This window comes from Siniperca chuatsi, linkage group LG24, assembly GCF_020085105.1.
Source record: "Siniperca chuatsi isolate FFG_IHB_CAS linkage group LG24, ASM2008510v1, whole genome shotgun sequence".
Taxonomy (NCBI): Eukaryota; Metazoa; Chordata; class Actinopteri; order Centrarchiformes; family Sinipercidae; genus Siniperca; species Siniperca chuatsi.
Window position 1 is genome coordinate 17,278,204 of NC_058065.1, and position 20,093 is coordinate 17,298,296.

The window sequence follows — 20,093 nt, forward strand, 5'->3', positions numbered from 1 at the left end:
ATCGCATCCACACCCACCTGGACAAGCCGGAAAGCATGGTGAGGATCATGTTTTTTGACTTCTCCAGTGCTTTCAACACCATCCGGCCAGCTCTGCTGGGTGAGAAGCTGGCAGCGATGCAGGTGGATGCCCCCCTCATATCCTGGATTGTTGACTATTTGGCAGACCACAGCATGTGCGTCTGCAGCACTGTGTGTCGGACAGCAAGGTCAGCAACACTGGGGCCCCTCAGGGGACTGTCCTCTCTCCCTTCCTCTTCACCATCTACACCACGGATTTTAGCTACCACACAGAGTCCTGCCACCTTCAGAAGTTTTCTTATGACTCGGCTGTGGTAGGATGTATCAGTGGTGGTGATGAGACTGAGTACAGGGCTGTGGTGGGGAACTTTGTCTCATGGTGTGGCATCTGCAGCTCAATGCGACAAAGTCTAAAGAGCTGGTTGTAAACCTACGAAGAGCCAAGGCACCAGTGACCCTGGTTTCCATCCAAGGGATCAGTGTGGACATTGTTGAGGATTACAAGTACCTGGGAGTACACATGGACAATAAACTGCACTGGGCTAAGAACATTCAAGCTGTTTACAGGAAGGGCCAGAGCCTCTATTTCCTGAGGAGGCTGAGGTCCTTCAACATCTGCCGGACAATGCTGAAGATGTTTTATGAGTCTGTGGTGGCCAGTGTGGTGGTCCTGTATGCTGTTGCATGCTAGGGCAGCAGGTTGAGGGTAGTGGACGCTAACAGGGTCAACAAACTGATCCGTAAGGTCAGTGACATTGTGGGGGTGGAGCTGGACTCTCTATCGGTGGTGTCAGAGAGGAGGATGCTGGCCAAACTACATGCCATCTTGGACAGTGTCTCCCACCCACTCCATGACATGCTGGTCAAACAAAGGAGTACCTTCAGCGGAAGACTCATCCCCCCAAAAAGCACCACAGAGCACCACAGGAAGTCATTCCTGCCTGTGGCCATCAAACTCTTTAACTCCTCCCTCTAAGTGTTAGTCTATATGACCCTAAGTCATTAAACTGGACATTGATCATTAACATCACTGCAATACTTGGCATGATTGTGCAATATTTTGTGTTAATACTGCTGTGCAACATACTCTTTTCAGTTAAAAATTCCCTTTTTATTGATATTTAGTTATACTTCTATTACTACTGTGCAATAGCCACTGTCTCGTAATAATCACCATAATAATCTTAATAAGCTACACTTAACTTGACAGTTCATACACTATTACTTACTACTTGTATTATTACATTGGATTATTATAGCGTACATACTTCTCATCAACTGGTAAATCCACCTTGTACTTTACACTTATTTTAATTTTATACTTATACCCACTTTGTACTTAATTTATCTTACCTGTATTATAGTTTATTATATTCTGATTTGCTTAGTACTTTTATTCCTGTGTGCACTGACGTGATAGTGAGCTGCTGTAACAAAAGAGTTTCCCCTCGGGGATCAATAAAGTATTTCTGATTCTGATTCTGAAGTAAAACATTAGGTATAGTGGCATTATGAGTTCCAATAACATCAGATAGTACATATGCAACTCTACACCAAAATGATTTCACATCTGGACAATCAATGCATATAGGTTCCCACTATATTATTATTGCAACGTTGTTTATTTCTCAAGAGATGTGTTTTCACGTGTCGTTTTTTGTTATTCAAGTCTTGGTAGCTCATTAGGCTGCTGTGGCTTAGAGATAGAGCGGGTCGTCCACTAATCACAAGATCGGCAATTTGATTCTTGGTTCCCCCCCAGCCCACATGTCTACAGGTTTTTAGGAAATACAGATACAAAATACAGCTCAGACGGTTTGTTGCGTACAGTTATGAAAACCATGCTCAGGCCCAAAGTATCTGTTACCACATCATTTACAAATGAGCTGCAGAATTGTTTTCAATCTGCTTGTAAAACTGAAAAAATATCACCAAAACAACTGTAAATAATATTGACTTTTGAGATCCCAGTATAGCAACTTTTTGGACATTAGATACTCTCTCTTGAAGAGAGTCAAAAGTAAAAAAAAAAGCTAGCGACAGAGTTGAAATCATTTAAACGATAAATGATCATTGTCAACAAATTCCATGAAATGACCAAAACCAAAAATGTGTTAGTCTGTCTCTCAGTACTCTGCACTTCACTTCCCGGATACAAAAAATAAAAATATTTTGATCTCTCAGTCTGTTAAATCATTGCCAAAAACCTTTCAGAAGTAAAGTTGAGATCTGCTTTTCTCTTCTTTGTTTTCATCAATCTAGGGTTTCTAAGCACAGGAGACCAGGCAGCCAAGGGCAACTACGGCCTGCTGGATCAAATTCAGGCTCTCAGGTGGATCAAAGAAAACATCCAGGCCTTCAAAGGAGACCCAAAGAGAGTGACCATTTTTGGCTCAGGCGCCGGAGCATCATGTGTCAGCCTGCTCACCCTCTCACATTACTCAGAAGGTATGTCTACTTTCTCACAAGCATGCATAACCACACAGAAATATGCTCACACGCAAAGGGCCTGTTCATCATTTTGTCATTTCTGATATATATGTGCATCTGTTCATCATGCTTTAATATTTTGTGGGCTTCACAACAAGAGCATGTTCACATTGAGCTCTGGAGCATTGGTTTTGTTTCATTTAAGGCAGGTGTGAACAGCAACATTTAAATTCTGGTCACACTAAATAGTTATGCTCTGAAAGTCTAGCTTAAAGTGATTGCAAACTTAAGTCTGGACTGATTCACATATTCTGCCATTTGAAAACGGTAGAGAAGGAAATTATAGCCAGAAGCAAAGACAAGCAGTTCATGCTTAGCTGAAGTTACAAAACTGAAATCGGTTGCTTTTTCCTGTGGTTAAAGTGGCAAGGCCTAAGAATTCATTTATTTGGCACAGATAATCATGGTCCTAGATTCCTAGAGCTTTTGGGGAATCTTTGACCTCTCTTGTCTAGCTCAACCACAGGATCAAAATGTCCTTTTGAACACTTTAATGCATGACCAGACTTTCATGGAATTTGTTGCGGATATTCATGGTCTGTAGTGGATAAAACTTTGTGTTTTTGGTGACCCCCATGAGCTTTCTTGTACAAGTGCTGACAAAGTATATACTGGGCAAACTGCCATGAAATTTAATTTGCATATTAATGCTACACAATAAGTGACCAAGTCACGCAAAAATACTACTTTGCAACACAATGATCTAATGGGTGTGATAAAAGTTATCACAGTTGACTCTATGAACAACAGAAAAAAACAGAATGAAGAATATTAAATGGGCACTGTTTTTTGGGGTTTTTACTTATATTTTTCTCTTAGTCTTTTCTTAGGTTTGAGCCCATGTGGCCTCTCGAAACTGCTATGATTTGGACTTTTCTTGGGCTCCACTTAAGTTGACATGACTACAGCCTTGGTTCAAAATGTTTCAATTCAATTTTATTTATATAGCGGCATTTCATAACAGAAGTTATCTCATTGCAATTTTCCTATAGAGCAGGTCTAGACCGTAATCTTTATAATATTATTTACAGAGATCCAACAAATCCCACCACGAGCAAGCATTTGGCGACAGTGGCAAGAAAAAACTTTTTAACAGGCAGAAACCATGGACAGAACCTGACTCAATGGTGGGCGGCCATTCGAGAGAGAGAGCGAAAGAGAGAGAGAGGTTTTGGAAAAGGCTCGGTGAGGGTGGTGAGGGTCGGTGGGGGGTGGGAGAGAGGAAGGCACAATGCAAACACCTAGATCTAGATTTTTTAAAATAGTAGAAATGTAATTGTAGCGTTAATATTAATAAATTAATAATAATAATAATAATAGGAATGACAGCTATAGAAAAATAATGTCAGTATTAGTAAGATGTCGAGTTAGTAACATGCAGTAATGGGATAAAAATGCATACAGATGGAGAGGGAGAGAAAGAGAGAGGAAAGAGGTGCATCATGGGAAGTCTCCCTGCAGTCTAGGCCTATAGCAGCATAAATAAGGGATGGTTCAGGGCTCACTTTATCAAAGAGGGGAAATCTTAAGCCTACTCTTAAATGTGGAGACGGTATCTGCTCCCAAACCCAAAACTCCCATTCTACTTTTTAAGACTCTAGGAACCACAAGTAACCCCTCATCCTGGGAGCGCAGTGTTGTAGTCGGGTAATAAGGTATTATGAGATCTTTAAGATACGATGGTGCCTGACCATTAAGAGCTTTGTAGGTGAGGAGAAGGATTTTAAATTCTTTTCTGGATTTTACAGGGAGCCAGTGCAGAGAAGCTAATATTGGAGAAATACGATCTCTTTCCTAGTTCTTGTCAGTACACGTGCTGCAGCATTCTGGATCAACTGAAGAGTCTTAAGGGACTTATTCGGGCAGCCAGATAATAAGGAATTGCAATAGTCCAACCTAGAAGTAACAAACACACTAGTTTTTCGGCATCATGTTGAGACAGGATGTGCCTGATTTTTTTCAACGTTGCGTAGGTGAAAGAAGGCAGTCCTTGAAGTTTGTTTCATTTGGGAGTTAAAGGATAAATTCTGATCAAAGATAACTCCGAGGTTCCTTACGGTGGTGCTGGAGGCCAGGGCAATGCCATCTAGAGTAAGTATATCTTTAGATAATGTGTCTCGGAGGTGTTTGGGGCCAAGTACAATAACTTCAGTTTTGTCTGAGTCAAACATAAGAAAATTGCAGGTCATCCAGGTCTTTATGTGCTTAAGGCATGCTTGAAGTTTAGTTAACTGGTTAGTTTCATCTGGTTCTTGATCGATAGATATAATTGGGTATCAGCCGCATAACAATGAAAGTTTATGGAGTGTTTCCTAATAATATTTCCTAGAGAAAGCATATATAAGGTGAACAGAATCGGTCCAAGCACAGAACCTTGCGGAACTCCGTGACTAACCTTGGCGCGCACGGAGGACTCACTGTTAACATGTACAAAGTGAGATCGATCTGATTCAAACCAGCTTAGTGCAGCTCCTTTAATGTCAATTACATGTTCCAGTCTCTGTAATAGGATGTGATGATCAATGCTGTCGAACGCAGCTCTAAGATCTAACAAGACAAGTACAGAGACAAGGCCATTGTCTGATGCAATTAAATGGTCATTTGTAATTTTCACCAGTGCTGTCTCTGTGCTATGATGCACTCTAAATCCCTACTGAAAATCCTATCCTAACTATTGTTATTTAGAAAGTGACACAACTGATTAGTGACTGCTTTCTCAATGATCTTATAGAGAAAGGGAAGGTTAGATATAGGTCTATAATTGGCTAAAACCCCTGGATCAAGAGTGGGCCTTTTAAGAAGAGGTTTAATTACAGCTACTTTATAGCTTCTATGTGCTCTTTTGGTCTTGTTTGGCGGATGGCCAACCACCATTGAGTCAGGTTCTGTCCAAGGTTTCTGCCTCTTAAAGTAAGTTTTTTCTTGCCACTGTCGCCAAATGCTTGTTATGAAATGCCGCTATATAAATAAAATTGAATTGAATTGTTGCAGTTATTAGGTCTTTTTAATTTTTCGTCATCTTGTACTTGAGGGAATAGGAATGGCTTACTTTACATTTAGATAAAAGTCCTTATGTTCTGATGAGCAGCAATTATGACTGAGAGAGTCGACAAATACTCTATGCCCTGCCAAGCATTACCTTTATTGGTGATGTATATACATCACCAATAAAGGTAATGCTCCTTTTTACATCTGATCCTGTAAACTAGAGCTCTGTTGTTGTAAAGCTGGCATGGAGACAGGAGTAACATCAGCTTGTGCATCAGCAAGGTCAAAACTACCAGTCACTCTGTATGTATAGTTTTGAAGTTAACATCCGATTTGAGGTTTAACTGATACTCCACATCTGACTAACAGAGGCAGCAGTAAAAACTTGTACACTGCTAACCAAGCCTTGTGGGAAATGTATGCTGTGTGCTCAAAACATACTTTTCAAGTCAGCATGGTTGAGTCACCACATTGTGTTTGCATGAGTATAAATAGCACTCTCTGAAACAAAAAAAATACACATACCTCCAGTGTTCCTAGTGTATTGTGGCCTACTTACTGAGTGGCAGGATGTGGAAACTGCCTAAGATGTTTTTGCCATATAAAAAGCAAATATCTTTTATTTTTCGGTTTGTTCATTAGGGACACAAAGATGTAACGTCAAATGATCTTAATTAGTTTCACAATGAGAGGTTTAGATTTCATTTTAAACAATTTGCATAAAGCAGTGATGTTACCATTCTATCACAGCCAGACAACTGCTGAGAGAACACAAGAGCCTCAGACGTCCACCAGGGAAAAGGACACTGGTGACATCAGTTTGTAGACTAGATTTTAAATTAGCTAGTCAGCTGTAGTACATTAAATGTCTTAAAAACTTACCTGCAAATGTCATTTTGGTCAGTTTAGATGCTGGTGTGGTCCTTATTCCTCAAAACTGCCCATGGGTTGTAACAGCTTAGGTTTGTGTACATTGTCTGTCTGTTACCCTAGCTCAGCCTGTTAGGGCTTAACTGTCAATCAAACACAGACATAGACATGCCCCTTCAGAGGCTGAGAGAAAAAAATAACATTTTTGATATTTCTCCAAAGACCTTTTTTATGTCCTTTTAATAATAAAAAAACTGTTAACATAAAATTTAACAATCACTCTGAAATTAAAACGCAAAATAAAAAATAACTGTTTCCAAGCAGCAAAAATTATACCCATTTCCATGCTTTTAACTAAAGCAAATGTTTGATGTGTTTTACCTAACATGAAGCATGAACTCTTTTCTGCCAGCATTTGTGTGCGTGTCTATGTATGTGTTTCACTAATACCAACTCCGATCTCAGATCTGTTCCAGAAAGCTATCATCCAGAGTGGCACAGCACTATCCAGCTGGGCGGTCAACTACCAGCCTGCCAAGTACACACGAGCCCTGGCTGAGAAGGTGGGCTGCAACATGCTGGACACCATCGACCTGGTGGAGTGCCTGCAGAACAAGAACTACAAGGAGCTGATTGAGCAGTACATCACACCCGCAAAGTACCACATCGCCTTTGGGCCTGTGATTGATGGCGACGTCATCCCAGATGACCCGCAAATCCTTATGGAGCAAGGGGAGTTCCTCAACTACGATATCATGCTGGGGGTCAATCAGGGCGAGGGGTTTAAATTCGTAGATGGCATCGTGGACAGTGAGGACGGGGTGTCTGCCAACGATTTTGACTTTGCTGTGTCAGACTTTGTGGACCATCTCTATGGCTACCCAGAGGGCAAGGACACTCTGCGCGAAACCATCAAATTCATGTACACAGATTGGGCAGACAAGGAGAACCCAGAGACCCGGCGCAAGACCCTGGTGGCGCTGTTCACTGACCACCAGTGGGTGGCACCAGCAGTGGCTACAGCTGACCTCCATGCCCAGTATGGTTCACCCACCTACTTCTACGCTTTCTACCACCACTGTCAGAGTGACATGAAGCCCAGTTGGGCCGACTCGGCACACGGTGATGAAGTACCGTATGTGTTTGGAATCCCCATGATCGGTCCCACAGATCTCTTCAACTGCAACTTCTCCAAGAATGATGTGATGCTGAGTGCTGTCGTCATGACTTACTGGACTAACTTTGCCAAAACAGGGTGAGTGCTCCCTTCCTTTGTCCTTTCCTTTCTTGCATTTTTATTTATGCTATACTATCATTCGTATGAGAATCTATTCAGAAAGTATATGTGATACATAACCCTTAGCATTTGTGTTTACGTCTAAAATTGCTCCCCTTCTTCCTAGAGTCGTCACCCAGCTAAACTGAGTTAAATACGTACTGCTTTAGTATCAGAAGTAATCCAGTGATTGTTGTCTATACATGCAAGTTTCAGGGTACAAATTATTCATCCATAAAATCAAATTACAGTGCTCCCATCTGGGGGTAAAATAACCATTCAAACAATAAAATAAAAAACTAGAAATAAAATAAAATTATAAAAAATTATATGTGGCTTTACGTCCTTACATATTTCTGGCTGTTCTGTTGTATCTCCGGATGGATAAAAGAGAAAACAGTTTAGATTGTATGACATGTGGTCCATGTTTAAAGTCTAAACAGGAACTGCTAGTATAATATACTAATATAATACCAATTTAAGTAGCAAATCTGCACAGTGTAAAGCTATGGTGGTGAAGACACTGTGCAAACTGGTCAAATCTAAAAAGCTTTAGGAAAAAAGGGGCCTCAGGCATAGCCAACAGCTGACTTAATGGCTGAATCCAAACGTCTGCCCACTGGGCTTGTGGACTGTGCCCTTACTGATTTTGAGCATATGTACTGTGATCTGAAGTGCTCACCATCATTGCATTAAGTTTGTAAGGGTTCAGGACCATGGGGTAAGAAAATGCCCACCTTAATGGACTTTAGATCTCAATAGGTTACATGGATATAGCTAATGCCAAAATCTTGACTTCTAATCATCTGAATCATCTTGATGAATTGTGGTTTTAGACATAACTGGGCACTTTGGACTACACGGATATGCAACCATAAACTCTGCAGCGTAATGAAAAAGAGAAAAACTATAGGAGTGACAAAATCCAAGAATATTACCTTTATATTTGTTTTTTAACAGTGCTTTAACAAAGAATGTCCTATCAACATGGTTCTTCTATGCCTGGTATACGGTGTTGAAAACCTGTGAAAAAATACAAATTGTTTCAAATTGAATATCACTTTTTTTCCATGTCTTAGTACGTATATAGTACCACTGACATGCCAAATGAAGACATCTGAGAAGTCTAACTTATTCTGAAAATAACATATGACATGCCTAGCATGTAGTGACAATGCAATAAGCCTGTGAATAAAGGGAATGAAAACCGACCGATATGATTAGTGTGTTATTGATTAACTCATGAGTCAAAGAGATCAAGTGGAAGTTAATAAAACAAGTCAAATCCTCCCCTGGTGCTGCGGCAGTGCTGGATTTGATGAGAGGATTTGCTTGCTCTTTATATTTAGATCACGTTTTTGTTTCACACACCTTGAGAGAAGAGATGCTGAAGTGGAACCATGTGAAGAACAGTGCCCAGCGAGCTTGACTGGGATTTAATCTTTTGACATCTATGAGGTACTCCAAGTTGTTGTGGTCCCTGAGCACCGTAAAGGGATGTTTAGCACCCTCCAACCAATGCCTCCACTCCTCCAAGGCCAATTTGATGGCTAGGAGTACTCTGTTGACAATGTCGTAATTCTTCTCCACCGGGCTGAGTTTCCGGGAAAAGAAGCCACACGGATGGAGTTTGGCTGGGGTGCCCTGCTTTTGGGACAGTACCACTCCTACCCCTGTGGTAGAGGCGTCTACCTCCACAACGAAGGGCTTCTTGGGGTCAGGATGAACCAGCAGTGGGGTGCTGGTGAATGCCTCCTTCAGGGTGTTGAAGGCGGCGGCGGCGGGTGACCAGGACAGAACCTCGGGCTTGTTACGGAGTAGGTTGGTTAGCGGCTGTGCGATGCAACTGTAGTTCTGTATGCATCTTCCATAGAAATTGGAGAATCCGAGGAATCTTTAGAGCTCCTTAATGGTGGATGGAGTGGGCCAGTTCCGTATGGCTCCTACCTTCCCCTTGTCCATCTGGATGCCACTGCTACTGATGTTGTAACCAAGGAACTGCAATGAGGGTTGGTGGAAGGTGCACTTCTCCACCTTGAGGAACAGCTGGAACTCCCTCAGGCGTTTCAGGACCTCTACAACGTGGTGGCTATGTTCGACCATGCTCCGGGAGTAGATCAGTATGTCATCAATGTAGACCAAGATAAACTTGTGGAGAAACTCCTGCAGCACCTCCTGGAATACAGAGTTGGCCAGGCCATACGGCATGACAAGGTACTCATAATGTCCGGTTGGAGTCTCGAAGATAGTCTTCCACTCGTCCCCCTCACATATCCGAATGAGGTTATACACGCTGCGGAGGTCCAACTTGGTGTAGACAGTGGCACCACGGAGCTGGGGAAGAGGATAGCGGAACTTAACAGTGATCCTGTTCACAACCTGGTAGTCAACACAAGGCCGCAAGTCTCCATCCTTTTTGGCCATGAAGAAGAAGCTGGACACCACAGGGGAAGTGTAAGGCCAGATGTAACCCTGAGCTAATGCCTCCTCTGTGTACTCCTGAGGTTGAGCTGGCGGCAGAGGGCACCAGAGATGAAGTTGCCGGCTGACCCGGAGTCGATGAGGGCATGTACTGGGGTGGAGACAACAGGAGTAATAAGTGTTACCACAGTGGAGAGGGGCTTCATTTTCTTTGAAACGATGGAAGGATGGCGCTCACCATAGGCCGAGGAGGACGGATGGAGCAGGAAGATATGGCATGCCCAGCAGCGCCACAGTACAAACATAAGCCCCGGGATCACCACCTCTGCTGGTCTGTTATTCTCCAGCTGCATGGGTTCGTGGTCTGGTTCTGGAGGGCTCCTAATGTCTGGCTGGCAGAGGGATGGCGTGGATAACGACTGGCCCTGGTGTTCTTCTAAACACGCCTGCATACGAGTGGTGACTCTGATTGTGGTATCTTCGTATGCGGCGAGATGCAGCCGTACCGAGTGGAAGAACACACTGGCGTAGATCAGGAAAGTAATCCAAAAGCATCAGAAGGCAATGGGAAGAGTCCTTAGTATCAACGAGACCGGACAACTGGCTGAGGAGAGTGTGCCTTTGTCCTAGTGGTGATGAGGTGCTGATGAGGGAGCAGGTATGTGTGATTAGTACTCTGGTGAGGTAGTGCGCTGTGATCGGATTACCATGGAGCCTGGCCGTGTCCGTGTCCATGACAGGTATGGGTGTGTTGTTGCTATTATTCTGGGATAATACTGAACATGGACGTGGCAAGGATTTTAGAAATACCTTGGGTCATTGGTTCAAGGGGCAAAAATTAGCTGCTGGGCCCCTATTAACCTCCTGTTCCTACCACTCTCTCTGCAATGTGTAGAGCTTTTCTGGCCCCAGGTGTGCTGTTGAGGAGGGCTCAATGATTAACAGTATATAGCTTATTCACATTATGGTTTAGTTTTTATTCGTTGAGGAACAATGTAATTGCAATTGTAAATGTAGTTTTTGTCAAGTTTTCATTGACTAAATTAACACTGCATCACAAAACAGCACAGCGGTCTGCTCTTCGTCCAGTGGCAGGGCAAAATTTATTGACATGGTTAGTGGCAGCAATGGTAAAATGTTCAATTTGATAAATTATGAAATAATTCAATGTTTTACTTTACCTATTGTGATAAGAAAAAAGATGTATCTGTTAAAAATCAAACCACTGGAATGTTAGCCATGGTAAAGTGCTGCTGAGCAGTGTGGTCAGGGTTCAGCACAAATTAAGCGCATTTATTGCACTTGGAACAAAGGGAAATTGTATCAGAAGGGAGAAGAACAAATTCCTCCTAGTGAGGGTGGTCAGAGATTGACTGTGCTTTACGCAGAATTTGTCATGTATCTCTGCCAAAGAAAGCTGTTGCGTGACAATTATTTTGCTGGCTACAACCAAATGATTTTTTTTTGCACTGTGAGCTTCCTATACCAAGAAATCAAACAAAAGTTAAAATGAACTTAATAAAGGATTTGTAAAATTAAGCCATCAATGTCTTGTCCACATTAAAAGTATTCAGTCTGTGCAAAAAGTGAAGTCTCTACAGGCCCTTTTTTGCAGATTGCAGATGTGTTGAGGTCATGGTTCAAGTTTTTGTCAATCAGTGTTCCCAGCACTCAACCATCTCAACACGTGAGCACATGATTATAATTGGAAAGGTTGAGTTAGAGGGTTTCCTGAAGTCGATGGTCATATCTTTAGTTTTGTGAACATTTAACTTCAGAAAGTGGTTGTCGCACCACTCTACAAAGTCTTTCGCAACTGGCCCATAATCAACCTCTACATCCTGGAGCCGACTGATTAAAATAGTGTCATCTGCGAACTTCAGGAGATGCCTGTCATCGTAGTTACTCCCACAGTCATTTGTATATAGAATATATAATAATGGGGACAGGACACACCCCTGGGGTGAGCCTGTGGATGAAAATCGCTTGTGGGATAGAGCACCATTAGCCCTGACTGCCTGGGGTCTACATGTTAAAAAGTCCAGTACCCATTTCACCATACCTGCATCAAGATTAAAGGTAGACAGTAGTTTACTAACTAAAATGTGTGGTTGGAGTTTTTGTACCCTTGAGAAGCTTATACAAATTAAGTAGTAATAGCATCATCATGTAGGTTGAGAGGTGGCAGTACAATCACTCAACATATCAAACAGGTCACTATGCACATAAATCATGTTCATCATTAAAACGTAAATAAAAATCATTCCGTGCATTTGGCTCTGAATTTGAATCAAAACCATCAATGGTGATTGACCTATTATTTATATTGTCCTGGCTTGTCATGGCTTTCATGCCATCCCACACTGTCTTTAGGTCGTTGCTATGAAATTTCTCTTCTATTCTACTTTTATATTGGAGTTTAGCCCAATTTCAAATCTGGCCTCTTTTTTAGCTTCTGCCTTGTCCCCATCCTCACCATGTAGAAAGGCATGATGTTTCCTGTGCAGTGCATTCTTCACTGCTTTATTTATCCAGGATTTTTTATTTGGAAGCACCTTCACTCGTTTGGATGGGATGATTGCATCTTTTAGATAAGAGGATATAACCTCAGCTCTCTCATCAAGATCAGTAGTAGAATTATTTTAAAACATTCCAGTCTGTGCTTTCAAAGGCTACCTTTAGTTCTTCAATAACATTTCCAGTACACATCTCCACTTCTCTGTTGGCTACTTTACCCCTTTTGAGGAGTGGCTTGTAGGTTGGAGTAAGAAGGATAGTGATCGGAAGAGCCGAGAGGGGGCAAAGCTACAGACTTATACGCACCTTTGACTGAACCATAACATAGGTTGATAGCTTTGTTCAGTCTGGTAGGGCAAGAAATGTATTGATATAAATTGCTCATTGATTCCAGGTTACTATGATTGAAGTCGCCAGGGATGAGACAAGGGGCATCAGGAGAGAGGGACTGTAGCTTTTGTTTAACCTTGTGAACAGCTGTCACTGCATTCTTTGCGTTGGCTTTGGAGTGTATGTACACAACAGTAACAAATATTTGGGAAAATATCTCGGCACACCAAAACCACTGAGAGTTAAGCCAGGTCTCGGTGAAAGCCATGATGCATGTGTCTCTGAATTTCTCCAATGACATGCTTGGATCTCGTTGACCTTGTTCCCGATGGACTGGGCAAGTATCGAGGGAAGGGGTATGCGGTGGAGATTCAGACGCGTAAGCCTATGCCTGACACCTCCCCGTCTTCCCTGTTTCCGCACTTTACATTTTTTATCCCGTGTATTAAAGTACTCACGGTGGCAGAAAATGTCCGCCATTAAATGGTTTTCTGTAAGTACAAGTGCATATGTGGCTGCTGTCAGTCCTTTAGATTCAGTAAAAATCCCAGAGAGTACTGGATCCTGCCTGCGTGTAAATGGCAAGGATCAAACAAACAATGCTTAAAGCAACTACTATTGTACTACTACTACTATTTTGGTTTGGTAACATAAAAGCTGAGTAGGCGGGAGAAGGGGAGAGCTTTTGTCAGTGATAGACTTTCAAGTTGTGGCTATTTCCCAAAGCAGTACATACCAGAACTGGTCTTCAGGATGGGCTTGGGACATCTCTACTTATCCCTCTATATTTCAAACTTCCTGTTTATTTTCTGCAGTTGAAAATTGCAGATAAAAAACAACTTAATTTCAGGTACCTCTCCCCATCGGCGCTCTGAGTGGTTAATTCCACTGTTGCCCCCATTACAATTCCCTTAACATACAGAAAGAAATACAAAGATTAAGGCAGAGATTCAGTCCTAAATTCTCTTCTTCCAAAGCATTCCTGAAGCTGGATATTCAGCAGCCAGGATTCCTATCTCCTTCTTTGTTGTATCTGCCTTCTTCATTAAATATTTTTCTTGCTCCTCCTTCTTGGCCAGCTTTTCTTGCAGAGTGCCACATATCCCACTCCACTCCTTCTCACTCTGGTTCAGAATGTCATCCTTACAGCTCAGTTGGATCAGCGTTTGCAGATGTTCCTTAGTTAGAGCCATCGTATCTGTCTTGAATCTGGTGATCACCTTGTCTAGTGATCTGACTGTCTAATCACCAGTTCTACCTGTCGTACCTGCTCCCCAGATTTCGTTCATTTCCTCTATGCTTTCCTCCCTGCTGCTCCACCAGCTCTCACACTCTGCCTTTTGCCAGCTGTTCTCAAAGGTAGTCCTTGTCTTTTCATTAACCTCATTAAAGGCAGCTTCAATCTTCTCATTTTGTTCCTGAAACCAAACTTGGACTCTCTCAGTCTCCTCCATCTGGATATGGAGACTATCTTTAATGCAGTTAATTTCTTCTTCTCTTTAATTAATCTCCTCATACTTCCTGAGCTGAAAATCAATCTCCTGTTTGGCTCTCCAAAACTCACTCCAACCTGTTGACTTTCTTCTTTCCTTATTTTTTTTTATTACTAAAGAAATGAGAATTAACAAAACAGTTCATTCAAGGTATCTAGACAAACAGACCAATTTATTTTAGATCACATTTAGTGCCAATAACTACATTACTGTGAAACCTAAAATGACTTTTTCATCATCCTAATAATTATATTCATAAGTGGCATTGTCTTAAATGATGACTGTGATGTAGTTGCCTACTTATGGTAGTAATTACAAACATCTGGTAAGTCATCTAATAATTAAAGCTGAAGATAAATATCATCTGAAATGATATAGTGCCTTTCTAGTCTTCTGACTACTCAAAGGACTTCACACTACATATCACATTCACCCCATTCACACTACACATCACATTCACACCATTCAAACTGCTCATCAGTTCAAATAAGCCGGGGGAAGCCGGGATCGAAGCAGGAATATTAGAATGTTTGGTTGGTTGTTGATCAGTGTGTGAATAATTCCACGAGGGTCATGTAAATGACCGGACTCGAAAATATAACTATTTATTTATTCATTCAGTTAGCTAATTAACTAATTTCACAGACTGACAAAACAAGCTGCTGCTGAGCTAATGTTCTAGATTAAGGTGATTCAAATAACAATGTGATGTACTTAAGGTATAACTGAGGTATTCAGACTATGGTTTTCTGCTAGCGTCAGCTAACCTTTTAAATATCAAAAAAATACAGAGCAGATTTTCACTCCCTAACAATATCTTTGGCACAGCATAGATGTTGATACAGCTTATAAATCTGAAAATCAGTATTGAACAGCATTGATCCGCCTTGATTTCATAGGGGGCAGTTGGCCAGAGGGAGGTTGTAGTGATGGGACATTTTAAGTTTTAACAGGGACATAGCATTGTCTTCCCCCACCCACAAAACTTAAATTATAAAAGGTCTTAAAACTAGATTTTGACACAGGGGACCCCCTTCAAGATCCGATAATGAAGCAGGACCTTATCTTAATTATCTAAGGCCCTCATCTTGTCAGTTGATATTATTCTTTAGTGCTACATATTTTCAAATAAGTTTTCTATTAAATAAGCACCAACCAGCTGACAAACATTAAGCTTGGGCCTTTCAGGGCCCTGGACAGTTACCCACTTTTACCAATTGGTATTACATCCAGAGGGTTGTTTTGAGATTCAAGATTACACATTTATAACAGAAAGCATGCATTGCAAACTCAAGTCACAGAGTTAAAAATATGTGGGTGTTTACCAGACAGGAGGATATAACAAAAATATGTTGAGTTGCATTATGTGTGTGTGAATCTCAGATATTAGGGAAGTGTACAGACATCTCCCACCTCCCCTTCAGTGGAGAAATGTGAAAACACCACTCTAGTGACAAACTTTGCACAGATACAAGTTAGTAAAGTCGAGGTCTGACATTATAGGGTTCAGTTTGACCTATACTAGGGACTAAAAGTTGGGATATCTCAGCCATTGCTGCTTCAGTTTGTACAATTCATTTATTCATTTGTCTCCTGCAAGTCCCCCAACTTTATCGAAGTGATATATTAAAAAGCTGGAGTACTCTTTAAACCATTGAACATGTTGATAACTAATTAATTAATGGTTTAAAACATTACATATTTTTTATCATGTAAAAATACCAAATACTTGCTGATTTACATCTTTCTAGTTTCATATTTCTGTATATTGAATACATTTAGGTTTTTGGATTGTTGGTCAGACAAAATAGGCAATTTGAGGACATTGCTTTAGGCTCTGGATGGCTGTTAGACATTCTGTCATTTTATAGACTAAAATATTACTAACTAAATAACTGATAAAATTAAGCTTGAATGAAAATAATAGTCAAAGGACTGAAAAGCGCTGCTCTAACCTGTATGTTTGAGTGAAAAAGTCATACAGCAGTCTATACAAGCTGCTTTTTTCACAAAGGACAGACAGTCGTACCACAGCCGGGTTTGGTTCCTTATTGATATGCTTATCAATTCTTTTTCATTACCTAATAATTGCTTTTTTAAAAATATATTGTTTTAAAAAAGAATATATTCAGAACAGGATTAGAATTGAACATTTTAAATATAACAAATTTTTTTTCTAGAGCAGCAACAGTGTTTACAACAACAAAATCACTATATAAACTCAATAATATCTCACTGGAAACAAATCTAAAATAAATCATATTTCTGACATCAAAATAATGAGATGTCTGTCTTCTGTCCTTCTCCCTCTGCTGCTGCTGTGATTCACTGAAAGTTATCGCTGGTAGAGGGAGCAGGCGCTGGTTTGTCTTAGCCAGCAGTAAGTTTATAAGAATTTGGCAGATTTTAAGATTTGTGGCAAACTAAGCTAAACAGACTACATACAGACAGCTTTGTTTGTAACAATTCACTATTAGCTGATCTAGCACGCTGTGTTTGTGTGAAACAAGAAAGACTGCAGACAGAGCAGATTAAAATATAGCTTTCTACATGACATGTTTATGCTTGTTGAACACGTGTATTGATAAAGTAGGACTATTGCTTTTTACTCGCTGAGGTTTTATTGCATTTACTTACAGTAATGAGCATAGTTGTCAACTTGAGTAATCTCCACCGTTGCCTGTCTGTTTTGCTGACCGCTGCGCTACGTGTGTCAGTGTGTGTGGAGGAGCTCAGCCTGACGCAGACAGCAGGAAATGAGGCTGCAGCGGGCGTGATAATACTACGGTCTTTAATGATTTAGCTCTGGGGCTCGTTTAATACCGTGCTTCAGTATCCATCCCTACTCTTGAGTGCCCGATCGGTATGTGCAACGCTCAACAGAGATAGCTACTTCCATCATCAGCTCCGGAATAATACATGTGTTCAATTATTTTTTACCACTTGCCCAATCGTGTAAGTGAGTTGCTGGATTTACTTGCCCAACATGGCATTTTACTTACCCTGGGCAATAGGGCAATCCTTATTGTTTATCCCTGACCCACTGATGGAGCGCTGGGAGTATTCTACCTGTGAAAAATATAACACATACTAATAACTAATAAGATGTGCCACCACAACCCATATCACCATCAAAGTTAGTGAACTTCCAGCACCCCAACCACACCCATGACTGGAGGCCACCACCGGCCGCAGTACTAGAAACAAAGGGAGAATTAAAACCCTAAACTATATAAAATCAATACTAAAATTAACACTAAAAACTGTAAGATAAATACCAAGACTAATACTAAAATAATAATAATACTTAAATAAACAGCAGGCAGTGCTCTGCCTTTAAACAGAGGACCGTTACAGATTTTGATAATTTGCAATACTAAATTAATACATTACCTCTGCACCAGCTGACAATATCTCTTTTCAGCTTTTCTATCCACAATAAAAGTTATAGGAGACCCACCATATCACAATGATTAAAAACAATACCTCAGGGTGCTTGCACCCCTACAGTACCTAAACAATGAAAATACTAAAATTTAAATAAAACATAGTTTTAAGTAAAACCACAGGTTTGGCTTACCAAAGCCACAAGGATACAGTCTCAGACACATTGAGAGAGCACACAAAGCACCATAGACTTTAGTATGGGAGCAGCCTGCAGTCTCCACACCTGCTTCCCTGAACCTACTTATTATTTTGTGCCTCTAATCTAATTAGCTATTGCCCCTTGCATGGTTTCTAGTGTCCCTGTACTATATACAGATTTAGCATCTTAAACCTATGGCAAGAGTCACTGTTATTATCAACAGATTTTTTAGCAAATTCAGTGGCAGAAGCGTGGCATATTGTTCCAGCATATGTTAGCACTGAGATGACAGGCCCACCACATGTTATCAGTGCCTTATTTATGGTTCCATATGTAGCCACCAGTTGGAGGGCAGACCTTTTTTAATGAGGTATTAGGAATATGAGGTGTACATTTTGAACCAATGTGTTTGCCCTACTTTTAATATCTTCCCCATAGTTACATTGGCAAATACTACTCTTTCTGGGGTCCATATTAACAAAATACAATATTACAATAGTACAGAATAAATACAGCATTTATTCTGTCAATTATAAATGTCATTGATGATGGTGTCACATTTTTGTCATTTCTGTTTTGTTTGTGCAATGTATCCATCTGATATCCAGGCTTAAAAGTTTTGCTTCTGCATTAGAATGAAGCTTGGGAGATTACATAAGTGATAATGAACCATTATTTTATGCTGTAACAGTTTATTTCTGCACCTACAATTATTTGCCTAAGCTTCGGTAGGCAATGAAGTCAGTTATCTAAGCTGATTGCAACATGAAGTAAAGGAGCTCACTCATTTGTTTCTTGAAATTTGGATAACCACAGGAATCGCTTTTATGAACTAAAGTAGGTTATTGTCTGCTCAAAGCGTGACAAGGTATCTTTTGAAAGAAAAAAGAACACAATCTGATCTGATTTGACCACTAGCTTATGGAGGCTAATGTTAGCAAACTTTAGATAAATGTGTAACTGACATTACTGAGTCAGTTCAGTTGCTCTGACTTCGTCACTCCCTACAAGGAAATACCAAACTCAGCATAGCAGGGAGTGGGGAGTAAGGATGATGACTCCACCGCCTTGGGAATTTAGACTCAGAGCCTATAGGTCGGATGCGGGGCTTATGAAATGCTATATGAACAGCAGCAACAGCAGTAGCAGCGAGTTTCAGCATAGCTTCAGGTGAGCACTGTGACAACAGGCATTGCAGCAAAAGAGTGAACAAGGGTTAAGTACACCGTCGTGATCAAAAGAGTTTGTTGGATATATGTTGCAATGAGAGGAGTCGTGTGTTATTGTAGTTACATAGTCTCAATTTAAGGGTAACCAAGAACACAGGAATAGGGCCAAAACTTAGACACAGAGGCAGAGCTGGTGACCTCCAATGATTACGGAAGTCAGGCAGGCACAGGTCAAACCAGATACGCAATCCAAAAGGCAAACAAACCCAAAGGGGCAGGCAGGAGATCCAAGTCCAACAAATCAGGCAAAATATATAGAAACAAAGTAATCCAAGAACACTGGGAAACTCTGGGGAAAGGGCTGGAATGCTTGACACAAAGAGAGGACAATGAAGAACAGAGGGCTGGACAGGGTCAGAGCAGATGACATCAGGCAGACGGCCTGGGGGCTGGACAGATGGGCGAAGCAGGTCTGGAGGATGACCAGGAGGCAGGGCCGAAGGTCTGCGTAGGTCCTGACAACTCCATGGATGCTGACGATGCAGATGGAGCCACTCAGGAGGACGACCAGATGAGCAGAGCCACTCTGGAGGATGCGCTGGAGGCCGATGACATAGACAGAACTGCTCTGGAGGACAGGCAGATGGCCGGTGACCTAGGTGGTGGGACTCCTTTAGAGGCTGACAACAAAGACGGAACCCCCCTGGAGGTTGGGCTGGAGGCCAGTGACAGAGCAGCAGGACTGGTAGCTGGTAGGTGGGTGGCTGGGAGTGAAGGCTTGTTGCTGGCAGGCCAGAGTGAAGGCTGGCTGCAAGCAGGCTGGAGTGAAGGCTGGCTACTAGCAGACCAAGGCGTAGACCAGGCCAGAGGCTGGAGACTAGCAGGGTGAAGGGCAGGGGGCTAAAAGGCTGAGGATCAGGGGTGCTGATACTT

The 20,093-nt window shown here is 41.5% G+C and overlaps 1 protein-coding gene across 2 annotated transcripts in view; it reads left to right on the plus strand.

The window, feature by feature from the left end:
* The window catches only part of nlgn4xa (neuroligin 4 X-linked a), a 163,786-nt gene that overhangs the window by 137,450 nt on the left and 6,243 nt on the right, over positions 1-20,093 (plus strand). For both annotated transcript variants that reach the window (XM_044187937.1, XM_044187938.1), the window contains 2 exons: positions 2,283-2,468; positions 6,834-7,623. In XM_044187937.1, coding sequence (XP_044043872.1) covers positions 2,283-2,468; positions 6,834-7,623 — 976 coding nt within the window. The remainder of the gene's footprint in view (positions 1-2,282; positions 2,469-6,833; positions 7,624-20,093) is intronic.